The sequence below is a fragment of the Oratosquilla oratoria genome, chromosome 26 (genome assembly GCF_046742065.1).
Source record: "Oratosquilla oratoria isolate Oo_2021 chromosome 26, ASM4674206v1, whole genome shotgun sequence".
In the NCBI taxonomy this organism is placed as follows: domain Eukaryota; kingdom Metazoa; phylum Arthropoda; class Malacostraca; order Stomatopoda; family Squillidae; genus Oratosquilla; species Oratosquilla oratoria.
The window spans coordinates 48,939,265-48,954,934 of NC_134802.1; the positions used below are offsets into that span (position 1 = coordinate 48,939,265).

The 15,670-nt window shown below is 40.0% G+C and overlaps 1 protein-coding gene across 3 annotated transcripts in view; it reads left to right on the forward strand.

Moving 5' to 3' along the window:
- The window catches only part of LOC143039536 (tetratricopeptide repeat protein 37), a 61,639-nt gene that overhangs the window by 13,997 nt on the left and 31,972 nt on the right, over window positions 1-15,670 (forward strand). For all 3 annotated transcript variants that reach the window (XM_076209699.1, XM_076209701.1, XM_076209702.1), the window contains exons 8-14: window positions 1,147-1,289; window positions 1,728-1,874; window positions 3,543-3,781; window positions 4,163-4,369; window positions 7,981-8,250; window positions 8,941-9,098; window positions 10,605-10,740. In XM_076209699.1, the coding sequence (XP_076065814.1) occupies window positions 1,147-1,289; window positions 1,728-1,874; window positions 3,543-3,781; window positions 4,163-4,369; window positions 7,981-8,250; window positions 8,941-9,098; window positions 10,605-10,740 (1,300 nt within the window). The remainder of the gene's footprint in view (window positions 1-1,146; window positions 1,290-1,727; window positions 1,875-3,542; window positions 3,782-4,162; window positions 4,370-7,980; window positions 8,251-8,940; window positions 9,099-10,604; window positions 10,741-15,670) is intronic.

Here is a 15,670-nt window from a genome sequence, read left to right on the forward strand (position 1 = left end):
AGAGTGATCTAATAGAGTTGTTCAGGTGGTGATGCAAACAAGGTCATCATATTAAGACAACAGGGCAGATCTCACAGTACATACATACATGTACCAAGAGCTTTTTCCCCCTTACAAGGGAGATAGCCAACGTCAAAGGCATAAATCCACTCCCACCCATTTCATCCTCATATACTCTCAATAATGGATTTAAATTGGACAAATTTAGATCTAAGAAGGAAATAGACAAAAACTGGTTTACTAATAGGGTGGTAAACTAATCGAATAGACTTAGTAACCATGTAGTGAGTGCAGAAACTATCGGTTATTTTAAGAAAAGGTTGGACAACTTTATGGATGGGGATGACAGATGGTAATAGACATGGAACTACCTAGTGTAGGCCTAATGGTCTCTTGCAGTGTCCTTCATGCTTATGATCTTATGTGGAAAAGTGTTCCTTGTTACATCCTTCTCATGGACATGGAACTGCCTATTGTAGGCCTAATGATCTCTTGCAGTGTCCTTCATGCTTATGATCTTATGTGGAAAAGTGTTCCTTGTTACATCCGTCTGTAGAAACACTATGCCTTGCTGCATTGCTCTTGGCCTAAGCTGTGTGGTGGGGGACACCTTAGCCATGAGGTACTGAGATGGCAGGAATATTAAATGGATTGGGGTACATGAAGAATTGACACCCCAGAACGCCCACATGAAGAATCGGCACCCCAGAATGTCCACATGAAGAATCAGCACCCCAGAATGCCCACATGAAGAATCATCACCCCATGAGATCCCACCTGAAGAACTGTCACCCCATACGCTGAATCTCAACAGTGGAATAAGGATTAGATTATGTTAGGTTAGGTTTGTTTGGTTAGGTTAGGTTGAATGAAGGTTATGATTATTGTCATTAACTTATACAAATGAAGAATCACAAACTCTGGATGGCCCACATGAACAATTGTCATCTTAGGATAGCCCACACAAAGATTTCTCACCCTGTCGAAGTCTGGGGTGACGGAGTATGTGATTCTATTGTGTATGTAGCGGGTGTATTCTTTGAGTCGGCTGCCCCTTTTATATGGAAGAAATGGCCTTTAGTATGATGATTTGTTTTTGTATTCTATAGTTTCTTATGTATCCTACTTTTATCTTTATTTCTCTAGATACCTACAATTATTGTACCAAAGCGAGATGTGGCAAGAACTGGTCCAGGCCTGTTGTACTATGGCCAGCATCTTTCCGACAGCTCATCCGTTGGAGTGGATGGCTCGTGTATTTGTAAAGACAACTCAAAAAGATGAATTGGGTAAGATTTTATTTTATTTATATATATTTTATACCCACTTCTCCCCATTCCACTCCCCTCCACAACTCAAAAAGATGAATTGGGTAAGATTTTATTTTATTTATATATATTTTATACCCACTTCCACCCATTCCACTCCCCTCCACCACCCTTTCCTCCATCTCATCTTATTTGTATTTGTTTCTGATGTGGATGAATGTATTGAAGCTGCTACCTACTTGTAGAAGGTAAAGAACCTTCAGTATATGGAACTTATATCCTTGTTATGTTAATTTCAATGGAGAAAGTAGTTCAGCTAATACATATGAGCTTCAAGTTAAATGTGAAAAAAACAAGTTATATTACAAGTTACGGTTTGACCATTGTTTTCATATGATTTCATAATGTCATCAGGAATTGTCCGCAAATTAATTCAAGACGATTTTCTTCATTTCGCAGAAGAGGTGATATCAGTTGAAACCTTCCAGCCGTACCTCGATCGGCTTTTGAAACTAAATGACGGGTCCCCATGGGGGAACTTGGCGCGCGGTATTCTGTTGGAGAGAGAAGGGGACTTGTCACTTTCCAAAGCACATCTTCGTGTTGGTAAGTTCACCTCTGATGGCTTTGTTGGTTTTGCTGGATTTTATCCTTCTAATATGTCCACCACCCTTTTTTCGAAGATAGAGGACCTCCTCATAAGTAATAGAAACAAGGTAGTTGTGATATATAGTTTAAAGAACACTGAATCCTATAGTTTGAGTGATGATATCTTGTTTTACATAATTGCTGATAGAATTATAAGATTATCAGTTACTCCATTACTTGTTATGGAAGATAACATTGTCAAAGCTGATTGCTAGATGTATGTATACATGGGACCAATGACAAGGACCTGCATTTGGTGGTCCTACAAGATGGACATCAAAACTGCTCATTTTCAGAACCTGTCAACCCCCTCGTCTCTGTTAAGAGATGCAACCCTCAGGGGATGGTACTCAGTCTCTGGGTTGGGCCCAAGATCTCTCTCTATTAACCACTTCAGTCCAATGACGTCTACGTGGGCGTCATGAGGTGCGAGTAGATACACGAGGATGCCGGCATCGGCATCTTGATTACATATATTGTTTTGCAGTTGTACATGAGTAACCCCCCAGATTCTGTGGACTGGTTTGATCATGTTTTCTGTGTTTATTATTACTCAGAGTAAAAGAGAACAATACAGCAGTGACTTTATATTTTATGATATGAGTAGTGTGATGAATCATACGTTTGACAGCTGATGCTGCGCATGAGAATTTGAGTCATAAGGAAATGGTTAAGAACTGTATTTCTTACTCTGTCTCACACACGGAGAGCTGACAGCCTATAACTACTCTTTCCTTCCTGCCGCTTTCAGTTGGTGACATAGAAACTGTCTCACACTAATCCAATACAGATACCATCCAGAGTTTCATAACCAGAGTGGTCAGTGAGAAGTTCCAAGGACCGTTCCCAGCGGCTACAGGACTGTAGATTTTCCATTTAGTGAAATTCAAGGCAACAATTGATTGATATGTAATGTATTAATGTTATTATAATAATTGTTACTTGAAGTTTCACAGACTAGAAATGAACAGTCCCACAGTAGCTAGCAGTGGTTAGCACTGTCACCAGTTATGGTAGTAGCAGGATGGAGAACACTCACCAGTTATCAGTTCTTTTTTTACAAAAAAAAAAAAAAAAAAAAAAAAAAGTGGAAGAAATACAGTAAAGTTGATAGAGAGAAATCTTGGTGTCAGATTTTGAGACAGTATCACATGCGCGCACGCACACACAGCGGATGAAATTGAGGTTGATGGCAGGATTTGTAGATCTCAGGAAGATAATTCTTGCTTACATCCGTCTTGTAGGTCCACCACCTATCATCGGTCCTTGCATTAATGTTGAGATTGATAATGATAATGTAAAAATAAAATTTCTGCACTATAACCTACAGAAATCTTTCTGTAGGTTTATCTAGGAGGAGCAAAGATAAGAGGGAGGGAAGGGGGTGGATGGAAGTGGAGTATGTGGGGATGTAATGAGTGGGAGTGGTTTTTATGCCATTGTTTTTTGGCTACCTCCCTTGTAAGGGGGAAAAAGCCTTTGTCATATGCATGTATGTATGTATGTAGGGAGATGATTCTTGCTTACATCCGTATTGTAGATCCACCAGCTATCATCAGGCCATGCATTAATGTTGAGATTAGTAATGATAATATAGAAATAAAACTTCTGCATCATAATCTACAGGTGCTATACGCTTGGGCAAGAGCATTCTTGCATGGAAAATGCTTCTACGCAGTCAGGAGATGCAGAACGATTGGGCTGGCGTTGACGGCACCTGCAGGCGTTGCATGGATCTTAAACTTGACACATCGTTGCCAGAAAATTTGGAGTTCACAAGAAAATTACGTTTATCCCATGCAAAAGCACTGTGCATGATTGGGCACGAGAGGCATCTCCGTGAAGCTTTGGTGATTTTAGAAAAGGTGGGCATTAGTTTTAAGAACTATAAATCAAGGTAGTTTTGGACCCATGGATTTTACCACAGGGAAAATAAAGTTCGGAATACTAAACATTTTTGTCTATTATGAAATTCTCAGAGTACTCTGAGGGATGACCTGTCATCCAGGAGGTGCCAAGATAAGAGGGAGGGTAGAGGGTGGAGGGGAGTGGAGTGTATTAGGGATGGAATGGGTGGGAATGGTTTTTATGCCTTTGTTTTTTGGCTACCTCCTTTATAAAGGGGAAAAAAGCCTTTGGTATATGTATGTATGTAAAGATAGATAAAGATCTTGATCCTATATAATCAGGTTGTTGCAGTACTATGAAAATGTAAACAATTGATCAGTCGCTTCACTCGTTTACAGGAAGGTCTTGACGACCTAGATCAAGGACTGCTGCTCATGAATGCCCTCATCAACCTAGGAGAGTTTGACAAAGCTTACGAACACCTGAAGCAACTGAAAGAGGTGCACGGGGAAGAAAATCCTGAAGTCATTTTGTTGGATGCCGTCATAATGCGAGCTTTAGGAAGGGCAGATGAAGCTGTTGCCATGCTTGAAGGATTTGTTAAGGTAAGTTGCACTTTACTGAATTGTAATACACAGGAATGGAGCTATGCTGCAGTAACATGGCCTCTGACCAATTCTTTCCACCTTCATGGGGCTTCATTTGAATTTTATTTTGTGTATTTGTTTATTCATACCAACCCCCACCTGCCACCTCCTAGTTTTGGGAGAACGATATCCAGAAGGTGCCAAGATAAGAGGGAGGGAAGAGGGTGGAGGGGAGTGGAGTGTGATAGGGATGGAATGGGTGGGAGTGGTTTTTATGCCTTTGTTTTTTGGCTACCTCCCTTATAAGGGGGGAAAAAAGCCTTTGGTATATGTATGTATGTATATCTTCTTCAAAGCTATGCCAGGAGGTGATGTATCTATTTGGAAATTATTTCTCTTGGTATCCTTCAGGCTTTGTCTATGATGAGTTCCCATGATCTCATACTATACTCATATCTCAAACCAAGAGATATCTGTCAAATTTATCTTCTCCGTTAATGATCTGAACAGTACAACCACATCGCCTCTTTCTCTTTCTCTTTCTCTTATGGACTAAGTTTGTGGCCGGTTACTTCAGAGCTCTGAGATCAGTCAAACCGTGTCTATTGCAGAAATTATTTTGATGTGTTTTTGTGAGTGCTTTGCTTTTACTGTTTTACTTGATTTATTTGTATATGATAGATATGCGCTGAATGGCCTACCGGCTCTGGGGCTTGGCCTTCAAGCCAAAGATCTCATAAATCAATCAAATCAGTCAATCTCTTGCAGAAGACTTGCAGTCTCCTGGAAACTTGCAACAGCCTCCCAGCAGGGGGGGGGACCTCAGCTAAAGAGGATCAGAGTAAATTCACCTATAGACACTAGTCATGTATTTACCTTGTTGTATTATATGGGAAGGGAGCTATGCTCATGGTGACCCATCTTTGTATCTTTTAGCATCAAGTTTTTTCTTAAAATCTTGAATAGTGTTTGCACACACTGTTTCTTTATCTGATTTGTTCCAGGTATCCAGTACTCTATGTGGGAAGTTTTTTTTTTTTTTTTTTCCAAATCTCTTCTATAGTTATCCATTTTTGTTTCTTTTCATGTCCTCTTGTTTTTCCATTGTCCCATTTTAATAAATCATTCCTATCTAGGATTTCCATTCCTTTCATGATTCTATAGATAGTCATCCCGAAGGGATTTCTCCCCGTCCTCTCCTTATATGCAAAGGGGGACGGAGAGGGGGGGTCTCCGATTAAATGAAGCGGCCTTGCTGTGGATGTACTGTGTCTTGCGACACTGCTTCTGACCCAGGGCGGTGGGCAGGGTGCAGGGATGACCCGTCATCCAGGAGGTGCTCAGATGAGAGGAAGGGTGGGAGGGGTGTGGAGTGTATTTAGGGATGAAATGGGTGGGAGTGTTTTTATGCCTTTCCCTTTTTGGCTACCTCCCTTGGAAGGGGGAAAAAGCCTTGGTATATGTATGATGTATGTATAAATAGTCAGCAGATCTTCTCTCTCTTCTTTGTTCTAGAGTCAGTAATTCAGTAATTCCAATTTGGACAATCTTTGTTCGTATGTTAATTTGGAGAGAGTTGGTGCCAACTTTGTCATTGCTTTTTGTATTCTTTCTAATTTCTTTATACATACATACATATACCAAGGCTTTTTCCCCCTTCCAAGGGAGGTAGCCAAAAAGGGAAAGGCATAAAAACACTCCCACCCATTTCATCCCTAAATACACTCCACACCCCTCCCACCCTTCCTCTCATCTGAGCACCTCCTGGATGACGGGTCATCCCTGCACCCTGCCCACCGCCCTGGGTCAGAAGCAGTGTCGCAAGACACAGTACATCCACAGCAAGGCCGCTTCATTTAATCGGAGACCCCCCCTCTCCGTCCCCCTTTGCATATAAGGCGAGGACGGGGAGAAATCCCTTCGGGCTGCGTCAAAATTAACTCACACATACTACCCCACCCCCCGCCCATTCCTCCTCATGCAGTCACAACATCATCCATATACAACCATTCTCCACTCACCTCTGTCTTCCGTCCTCTCCCTTCCTTCCTCAACAGACATTCCCCTCTTCCCCAAAGCCCCCTTCACCCCATCCATCCACCTCATCCTAGGATGTCCCCTCATGTTCACTCCGTCCACATCTGCCTTCCATACCTCTTTTACTAGTCTTTCTTCACTCATTCTTTCCATGTGTCCAAACCATCCTAATATTCTTTCATCAACCCTATCTCCCAAATCCTTTTTCACCCCTGTTCTCCTCCTCACCTCCTCATTTCTCACTCTATCCAGCCTAGTAACCCCCACCATACTTCTCAGACACCTCATCTCAAACACATTCAAACTCCTTCTCTCTTCTTCTCTTATGTTCCACGTTTCTGCCCCATACAGTGCTGTTGGCACAATCACTCCTTCATACAGTCTCCTCTTCGCATCCATTCCCAAATGTCTATTCCTCATTACACTCTTTAAACCACCAAGGCATTTACTCGCTTCTCTCAATCTACATTCTACCTCCACCTTCACTCCACCTTTTCCTGCTACACTTGCACCCAAGTATCTAAAACTATCCACTTCCTCCAGTCGCTCTCCCTTAATGTTCACTTCCAGTCTACTGCCACTTTCACCCCTTGTACATCTCATCACCTTACTTTTACCCACATTTATCTTTAGCTTTCTTCTATCACATACTCTCCCAAACTCTGCCACCAGCTTCCTCAATCCCTCCTCTGACCCTGCCACAAGCGCAGTGTCGTCCGCAAACAACAGCTGGCTCACCTCCCACTTTTCTCCATTTTCTTTAACCATCTCCAATCCCTGACTCACTACCCTAGCATTCACCTCTCGCACCACCCCATCCATGTATAAGTTGAACAGCCAGGGCGACATAACGCATCCTTGACGAAGTCCCACCTTTACTTCAAACCACTCACTATCTCCATTTCTAATCCTAACACAAGCTCTACTACTCTCATAAAAACTCTTGACAGCTCCCAAAAGCTTTCCTCCTATCCCATAAATCTGCATAACCTCCCACAGTGCCTTTCTGTCTACCCTATCATAAGCCTTTTCCAGATCCATAAAAGCCCAAAAAACATCCTTCCCCTTTCCTATAGCTTTCTCACATATCTGTCTTACCACAAAGATCTGATCTACACAACCTCTACCCGTCCTAAATCCACACTGTTCCTCACCAATTACTCCTTCTGTTCCTCTCCTAATCCTCTCAATTAAGATTCTCCCATAAGCCTTCCCTACTACACTCAACAGGCTAATCCCTCTGAAATTACTACATTCACACTTGTCCCCTTTTCCCTTGTAAAGAGGAACTATACAGGCACTACTCCAGTCCTCCGGTACTCTACCCTCTCTCCAGCAAACATTAGATAACCTCACCAACCAGTCCACCATCACTGAACCTCCCTTTTTCAGACATTCTGCATGACATCCATCCAGACCAGGTGCCTTACCTGCTTTCATCATCTTTACAACTGCCTTCACCTCATCCTTCCTTATTTCTCCTCCATTCTTTATATTCTTTTTATTACTGGGTGTCTGTAGTGTTGCTGCATACTCCAGGTTTGGTCTTATTTGTGTAAGATTGTGAGAATTAATATCCCCAATATTTTCAGACGAATCCAGGCTCGGCTCAAGGTTATTTTGAACTGGGACGTCTCTATTACGCCAGTGGCAACGCACAAAAGTCCTTAATGTGTTGTCTCAAAGCCGCAAAGATCAACCCCAAACTTGCTGGAGCCTTCCTCTATCTTGGCCATCATTATTCTTCAAATGACAACACCGACAAAGCCAGGAAATGTTACGAAAAAGCTTTTAATCTTAACCCGTGTTGTGATGAAACAGGTGCTGCTCTTTCAGACACCTACAGAAAGCTTCAAGATCACGTGAGTTGTGTAAATTACTTGTCAGATATATTCATGAGTTTATGTGCACTCCATGATTAATTTGATAACAAATTTGTTACTACAAGCAGTAATTATGGTTGGAATGATTTTGATCAAATAATTACTACAAAGAGCAACTATTAGTGGTATGATTTTGTAAATTTAACATATAAATGTGGTTGATTTTTTTTATGTGTATATGTATATATATATATATATATATATTTTTATTTATTTTGTATTTGTTTATTTATTTATTTTATTTTATTTATTTATTTTTTTTATTATTATTATTTTTTTTTTCAGAAACCACCGGGAAATTTCCTGGTGGTTTCTGCAAAAATAGTTGATATGTGTTTTGTGATTTCTTGCATATATATATCACGGTAAAACCATTGTTGGAGTAGAAAAGACTGGAAACAGGGAATCTATATATTTCGATTGCAAACTGCAATCCTCTTCTACTGAAGAGGATTGCAGTTTGCAATCGAAATATATAGATTCGTCGTTTCCAGTCTTTTCTACTCCAACAGTGGTTTTACTGTGATTGACAAATGTGTGATTACATTTTTCACCTGTAATATATATATGTATATATATATATATATATATATATATATATATATATTTACAATGAATACAGCAAGTACATCATTGAACACATACTGATATTCTTTTCTTGTTATTCAGGAAGCTAACATGGCGCTACTAAATCGTGTAACTAGTGAAGGACAGTCGCCAGGGGGCTGGGCATGGCTTAGGCTTGGACTGCATTACTGGGCCATTCAGGAGAACCAGAAAGCCGTTCAAACGTTTCAGCATGCCGTCCACATCAGTCCTCGTGACAGGTCAGTTTTGAACCGTCCCTTCTTCCCAGGAGAACGAATAAGCAGTGCACACACACACACACACACACACACACACACACACACACACACACACACACACACACACTCACTCACTCACTCACTCACTCACTCACTCACTCACTCACTCACTCACTCACTCTACCTACCTACCTTCCTTGTGGCACTGTGGTTAAAGTTCTCGCCTGCCCCTCCAGTTGTCCGGGTTTGACTCCTGCCCAGGGCTGAAATAATTTCAGTATCGCTTTGCTGCAGGGTGTCACTCCAACTCACGTGAGCAGGGAGCTGGGTGTGTGTGTGTGTGTAAGGTCACAGTATTACCCATAGATCAGTCATACAAGCTCGGACCTCTCATCCGGGAGGTTAATAACTGTCGATCACGAGTCCAACATGTGATCTAGGACCATAGTGAATTTGTAAAACGATTTAGTTGACCAAATATCCAGTTGTATGAAAGTGGTAATTGGCAACAAGTCTGTCAAAATAAATGCCACAATTGAGGACAGAGCCTTTGTTAGTATATTTTTTTTGTGACAGTTTTTTCGAGTACTTCAAAAAAGCCATAACAAGCGAAACATTGCACTAATAAAAACTGTCCTCACGTGGTGTTTATTTCAATAAATATCCAGTTACAGTAATTTGACAAGGTTACAGTACTACCTCTCATTAATGGACTAAAAGGCGGGTCACGGTGTCCGTTGATGTGAATAATCCGTTGATTTCGAGTGGTTTTTGGGTGGCGTAGTGATCGCACAGCACTAAACAACAGCACCACAAACACAGCTAATTAACGTCCGTTGATGAGAGATCTCACTGTAATTCTTGCATAGCTTCACCTCTTCACTCCTGGGCACATCGCATGTCTGGCAGCATTAGCTGCCCGACGTGCGATGTTGCGTCATTATAATCGCATTATAAAAAATAAAGTCAGTGCTCAATCTTTCGTTCTCTTTCACCCGTGTATTTTGATAACCATAGAAAATATGATGAAGCCAGTTTAGAGAGAATGAAGGTTACGTAGGTACGACTACAATAAATATAATCAAGATGGCGACGTCGGCATCATCGAGTACCCACTTGCTCCTCATGCCGCCTACATAGGCATCACCGTATGAAAGTGGTTAAGCAAGAAAGAGTTGTTTTGAGGGTAACATTTCATCGAAGAGGTAAAGCTTTAGAGGTGGTAATGTAGTGTGCAGCTGCTGAATGGAATTATAGTAGAAGTTTAAAAGTGACCGGCATTCTATTTTGAGTGGAGTCTTTAGTTGTGAGAGAATGCCAAGTGACGTGGCCCATAGAGACGTCACTAAAATCCTTGGAACATTAACTATGTAAAACATGAAGGAGGAGGGATGAAAATGGTGAGGATATACCTCTGTCACTCTGAACCACTTTACTCTGCAAACAATGGCGTACAAGTTTGAAAAATAATGATGATAACAACAACAATAATAGTGATGATAATGATTAAATTTTTTTTCTTTTCAGTGCTACATACGAGTGTTTAGGCGATGCTTACTTGGCCCGAGGTGCCCACGCAGCGGCTCTCAAAGTCTTCACAAAGGCACTTGAGATCAAACCAGAATCATTGTACCCTCAGTACCAGATAGCACACATCAAACAGGTAACCTATACGTATTTTCATAAAAGCAGAAAATTATTATTTTTGATCATGCATGTGTAGTATATGCTCATATTAGTACAGGAAGTCTATGTGTAAGGAACAATGGCAGACAACAGAAAGAAACTAAATATTGCCTTAAAGCAATTCTTAAAAATTACTTTGACTATACTGCCACTGCACAGGTCCCAACTATCAGCAGAACAAGTCAAAGTGCTGAAAATAATAACAGGATGCACCCAAAACCATCTCAATTGGACACCTACACATACATATATGAATGACTTTTTCCCCCATAGAAGGGAGGTGGACAAAGTCAGTCATAAATCCACTCCCAATCATTTCATCCCCACATACTCCACTCCCATCCACCATCCCTCCCTCCCTCTTTTCATGGCTCCTCCTGGATGACAGGTCTTCCCTGCATCTTGCCCACTGCCCTGGGTCAGAAGCAGGGACGCCTACACACTGAAACTAAAATCCTCCCTGTAGAACACTATCTGACAGTGATAGGTATACAGTTCTATGCCAGGTCACTAAATATTTATTTATTTCATTGCATCATGCAAGCACCACGAACTTCATGTAACAAAAGAAAAAAAAAACCTTCTTACTATTCAAACATAAAACAATCTCCCACCTGTACAACATAACACATTCACACTCAGATCACTCAACAAGTTCTCCAAGACATACATACATATACCAAAGGCTTTTACCCCTTTACATGGGGGGGTAGCCAAAAAGAAAAAGGCATAGAAACCAACTCCCACCCATTCCATCCCCACATACTCCACTCCCATTCACCACCCCTCCCTCCCTCTTTTCTTGGCTCCTCCTGGATGATGGGTCATCCCTACATACTCCACTCCCCTCCAGTCTCCAAGACAGACCACCAAATTTAGTACTCCACCAGCACCCCCCGAAACATCAGGACACCATCCAGCATTAAAACGGTACCAACACAAAATAGTCCTGGTCGCAGTCCTGGTCGCAGATTTCGAACTGCCCCAGGTGCAACCACCACACAGAAGAAGCTGGATGACTGCATCACAAATAACTGGCCAGGATTCATTCATTCATCCCATTATGGAAGACTGCATTGTACATAATCATGCATGCCAACAACACAATATACACTCTGTAAAGGATTTGTGGGAAAACCACGTTCTGGCCATGGCATTCTTCAGGGAGGGACTGCTTGGCCAAACAATTTAGGGAACAACAACAATAATGACAACAACAACAACAACCACGGTGCGGCCACCACCCAGCACTTCTAAGCTACCAGAAGAGGCTGGATGACCGCATTGTGAACAGCTGCCCAGGATGTAACACTTCACCCCATACCATACAACACATAATGGAAGACTGCATTATACACAATCATGCACGCAAACAACACAACATACAGTCTATAAAGGATTTGTGGGAAAACCCAGTTTCGGCTGTGGCATTCCTTGGAGAGACGGGACTGCTCGGACAGACAGTCTAGGGAACGACAACAACAACAACAACCACCACAGAGGACACAGAGCACTAACAGTTCCTAGACAACAACACAATACTTCTTCCCTGAGTGACTTAGGTGCTCACCCAGTGGCTGTTGCTGGTTATTTGGGAGCCATGGGTCTTCTGTGTGTGTGTGTGTCTGTCTCTGTATTTACCTAATTGTAGTATACAGGAAAAGGAGCAAAGGTTGTTGAGTCCTGTTTCCTATTCTGTAATTATTTTTCCTACCTAGCTTCTGTGTGTATTTACCTAATTATATTGTACGGGAAGGGAGCTATGCTTGTGATGACCCATCTTTGTATCTTTCAGCATCAAGTTTTTTCTTAAAATCTTGAATAGTGTTTGCACACACTGTTTCTTTATCTGATTTGTTCCAGGTATCCAGTACTCTATGTAGGAAGCCTTTTTTTCCCAGATCTCTTCTATAGTTATCCTTTTTGAGTTTCTTTTCATGTCCTCTTGTTTTTCCATTGTCCCATTTTAGTAAATCATTCCTATCTAGGATTTCCATTCCTTTCATGATTCTATAGCCAGTGTGTGTGTGTATTTACCTAGTTGTATTTACCTAGTTGTATTTTACGGGAAGGGGAGCTATGCTCGTGGGGTCCCGTCTTCATATCTCATTTTATCTAAACTATTTTTAAATTCGTGTATTGTTTTTGCACACACCACTTTCTCATCTAACTTGTTCCAACTGTCTATTGCTCTGTGAGGAAAGCTGTTCTTTTTCAAATCTCTTCTATAGCTGTCTTTTTTTATTTTCTTTCCGTGTCCTCTTGTATTTCTGTCATCCCATTTTATCAGATTCTCTCTATCAGTAATTTCTATGCCTTTCATGATTCTGTAAATAGTTATCAAATCTCCTCTCTCTCTTCTTTGCTCTAGTGTCTGTAGTTTAAGTTTTTGTAGTCTCTCTTCATATGATAGTTTTGAGAGTGTTGGTGCCAATTTTGTGATTGCTCTTTGTATTCTTTCAAGTTTTTTTATACATTTTTTTGTACTTGGTGACCATATCGTTGCTGCATATTCCAATCTTGGTCTTATCAGGGTGATTAGGATTTTCCTCACCATTTCTTCATCCAGGTATGTAAATGCCACTTTGATTGTTCTTATTAAATTATAGGTTTCTCCAAAAATCTTATTTATATGTTTCTCAGGTGACATATTATTCATAACAATGACTCCCAGGTCCTTCTCATTTTCTACTCTTTTTATTCCTTCTTCTCCCAAATTATATGATCCTGTTATTCTGTTTTTGCCTTTTCCAAATTCCATTATACTACACTTTTTTGTATTGAACTCCATCTCCCACTTCCTACTCCATTCTTGTACTTTATTTAGATCTCTCTGTAGTGATTCACAATCTTCTTCAGTTTTCATTCTTTTCAGTAGTTTTGCATCATCTGCAAAGAAGCTCATATAGCTTTCAATTCCTTCATCCATATCATTAATATATATAGCAAACATTATTGGGGCCAGAACTGTTCCCTGCGGGACACCGCTTATTACTTCATTCCATTTTGAGTGCTGATCTCTTATCACTACTCTCATTTTTCTGTCTTGCAAAAAGTCTTCCATCCAATTTAGCAATTTACCTTGTATTCCTCCTTCATATTCTAATTTCTTAAGCAGCTTCTTATGTGGTACTTTGTCAAAAGCTTTTTTTAGGTCTAGAAATTCACAATCAGCCCATCCATCTCTTTCTTGTATTATATCTATTAGCCTTGAATAGAAACATATTAAATTGGTGATGCATGATCGTCCTTGTCTGAATCCAAATTGCCTTGGATTTAGTACGTTGTTTTTTTCCAAGTATTTTACCCATCTACTTTTGATAATTCTTTCACATATTTTTGCTATTGTACTTGTTAGAGAGACTGGTCTATAGTTGGTAGGTTCTTCTTTATTTCCTCCTTTATATATAGGTACTATATTTGCTTTTTTCCAATCTTCTGGAACTTTTCCTTCTTTTAAGGAACTGCTTATTATGCTATGTATTTTGTCTGCCAGTTCATTCCTGCATTCTTTCAGAATCCAGTTTGCTATTTCATCTGGCCCATGCGATTTTCTGACATCAAAATTACCCAAGTGTGTCAATATTTCATTCTTTGTTACTTCTATTTCTTCCATAGGGGGGACTTTTTCCTTCCACTCAATCTCTTCAGGTTGTATATTTTCCCTTGTAAACACTGATTTAAAATGTTTGTTCATAATTTCTGCCATTTCCATTTCCTCAGTGTATTCAACTCCTCCTTGTCTCAATTTCTCCAAGTCTTGTTTGTTTTTCAGTTTATTGTTTACAAATCTGTAGAATAGTTTTGGTTGATCTTTACACTTTTCTATAACATCTTTTTCATATTTTCTTTTTTCCTCTCTGCACTTTTGTACATATTCATTTCTATAACCAGTATATATTTTCCATTTTTCAGTTCTTCTGTCTTTTTTCCATCTGGTCCAGGCTTTGTCTCTTTTGTCTTTTAACTCCCTACAACTTTTGTTGTACCAGCATTTTACATATTCTTTTTCTTGTTTTTGTCTTGGGACATACTTTTCCACTCCTTTTTTGTAAATTTTTGTCAAGATATTCCATTTCTCTTCCACTGATGTTTCTTCTTTGTATATTTCTTCCCAGTTTTCTTGTTGGAAGAATTCTCTTATTTTATCAAAGTTTGTTTTTTTCATACATCATTCTTCCTTTTCTATATTGTTCATTTCTTTTCATATATTTTTCTTCATTAAGTTCCAGTTCAATCAATATGTGGTCACTTTTACCTATTGGTGTTTTATATTCAATCTTGTCCACTATTCTAGGTTCAGATGTAATTATTAAGTCTAGCCTCGATGGTTCTTCTTCATTTCTATACCTAGTGTTCTCTTGTATCCATTGTGTCATTGAATGGTCAGTAATCATCTCAAGTAGAGCATTTCCCCATGAGTCATCACCACTCTTTACTGTCATTTCTTCCCAGCAGATTTCTTTGCAATTAAAGTCGCCCATTATAACTATTCTTCCTCCGTCTTCCATTATTTTAGTTAATGCTATCTTTGTGTCCTCTAACATACTTTTATGTTCACTCTCCTCCCATGAGGCTGTTTTCGGAGGCACATAATTGATCACAAATTTTCTGCTCTTCTTATCTCGGTCTTCCACTTCTATCATAATCATCTCTACTGTATTCTTTCCATATATGACACCTTTCACGTTTATATCCTTCTTAGTCAGGAACATAACTCTACCCCCTTGTTTTTTCTCTCTGTTTCTAATCCAATAATTGTATGTATCATGTCCTACACTGTTGGGTGGTAGTGGGCCTTTTAATTTTGTTTCTACAATTCCCATTATGTCCGGTTCTTTTTCTTTCAAATAATCATTCAGTTCATTCAATCCTGTTATCAATCCATCTATATTTGTGTAAGACAC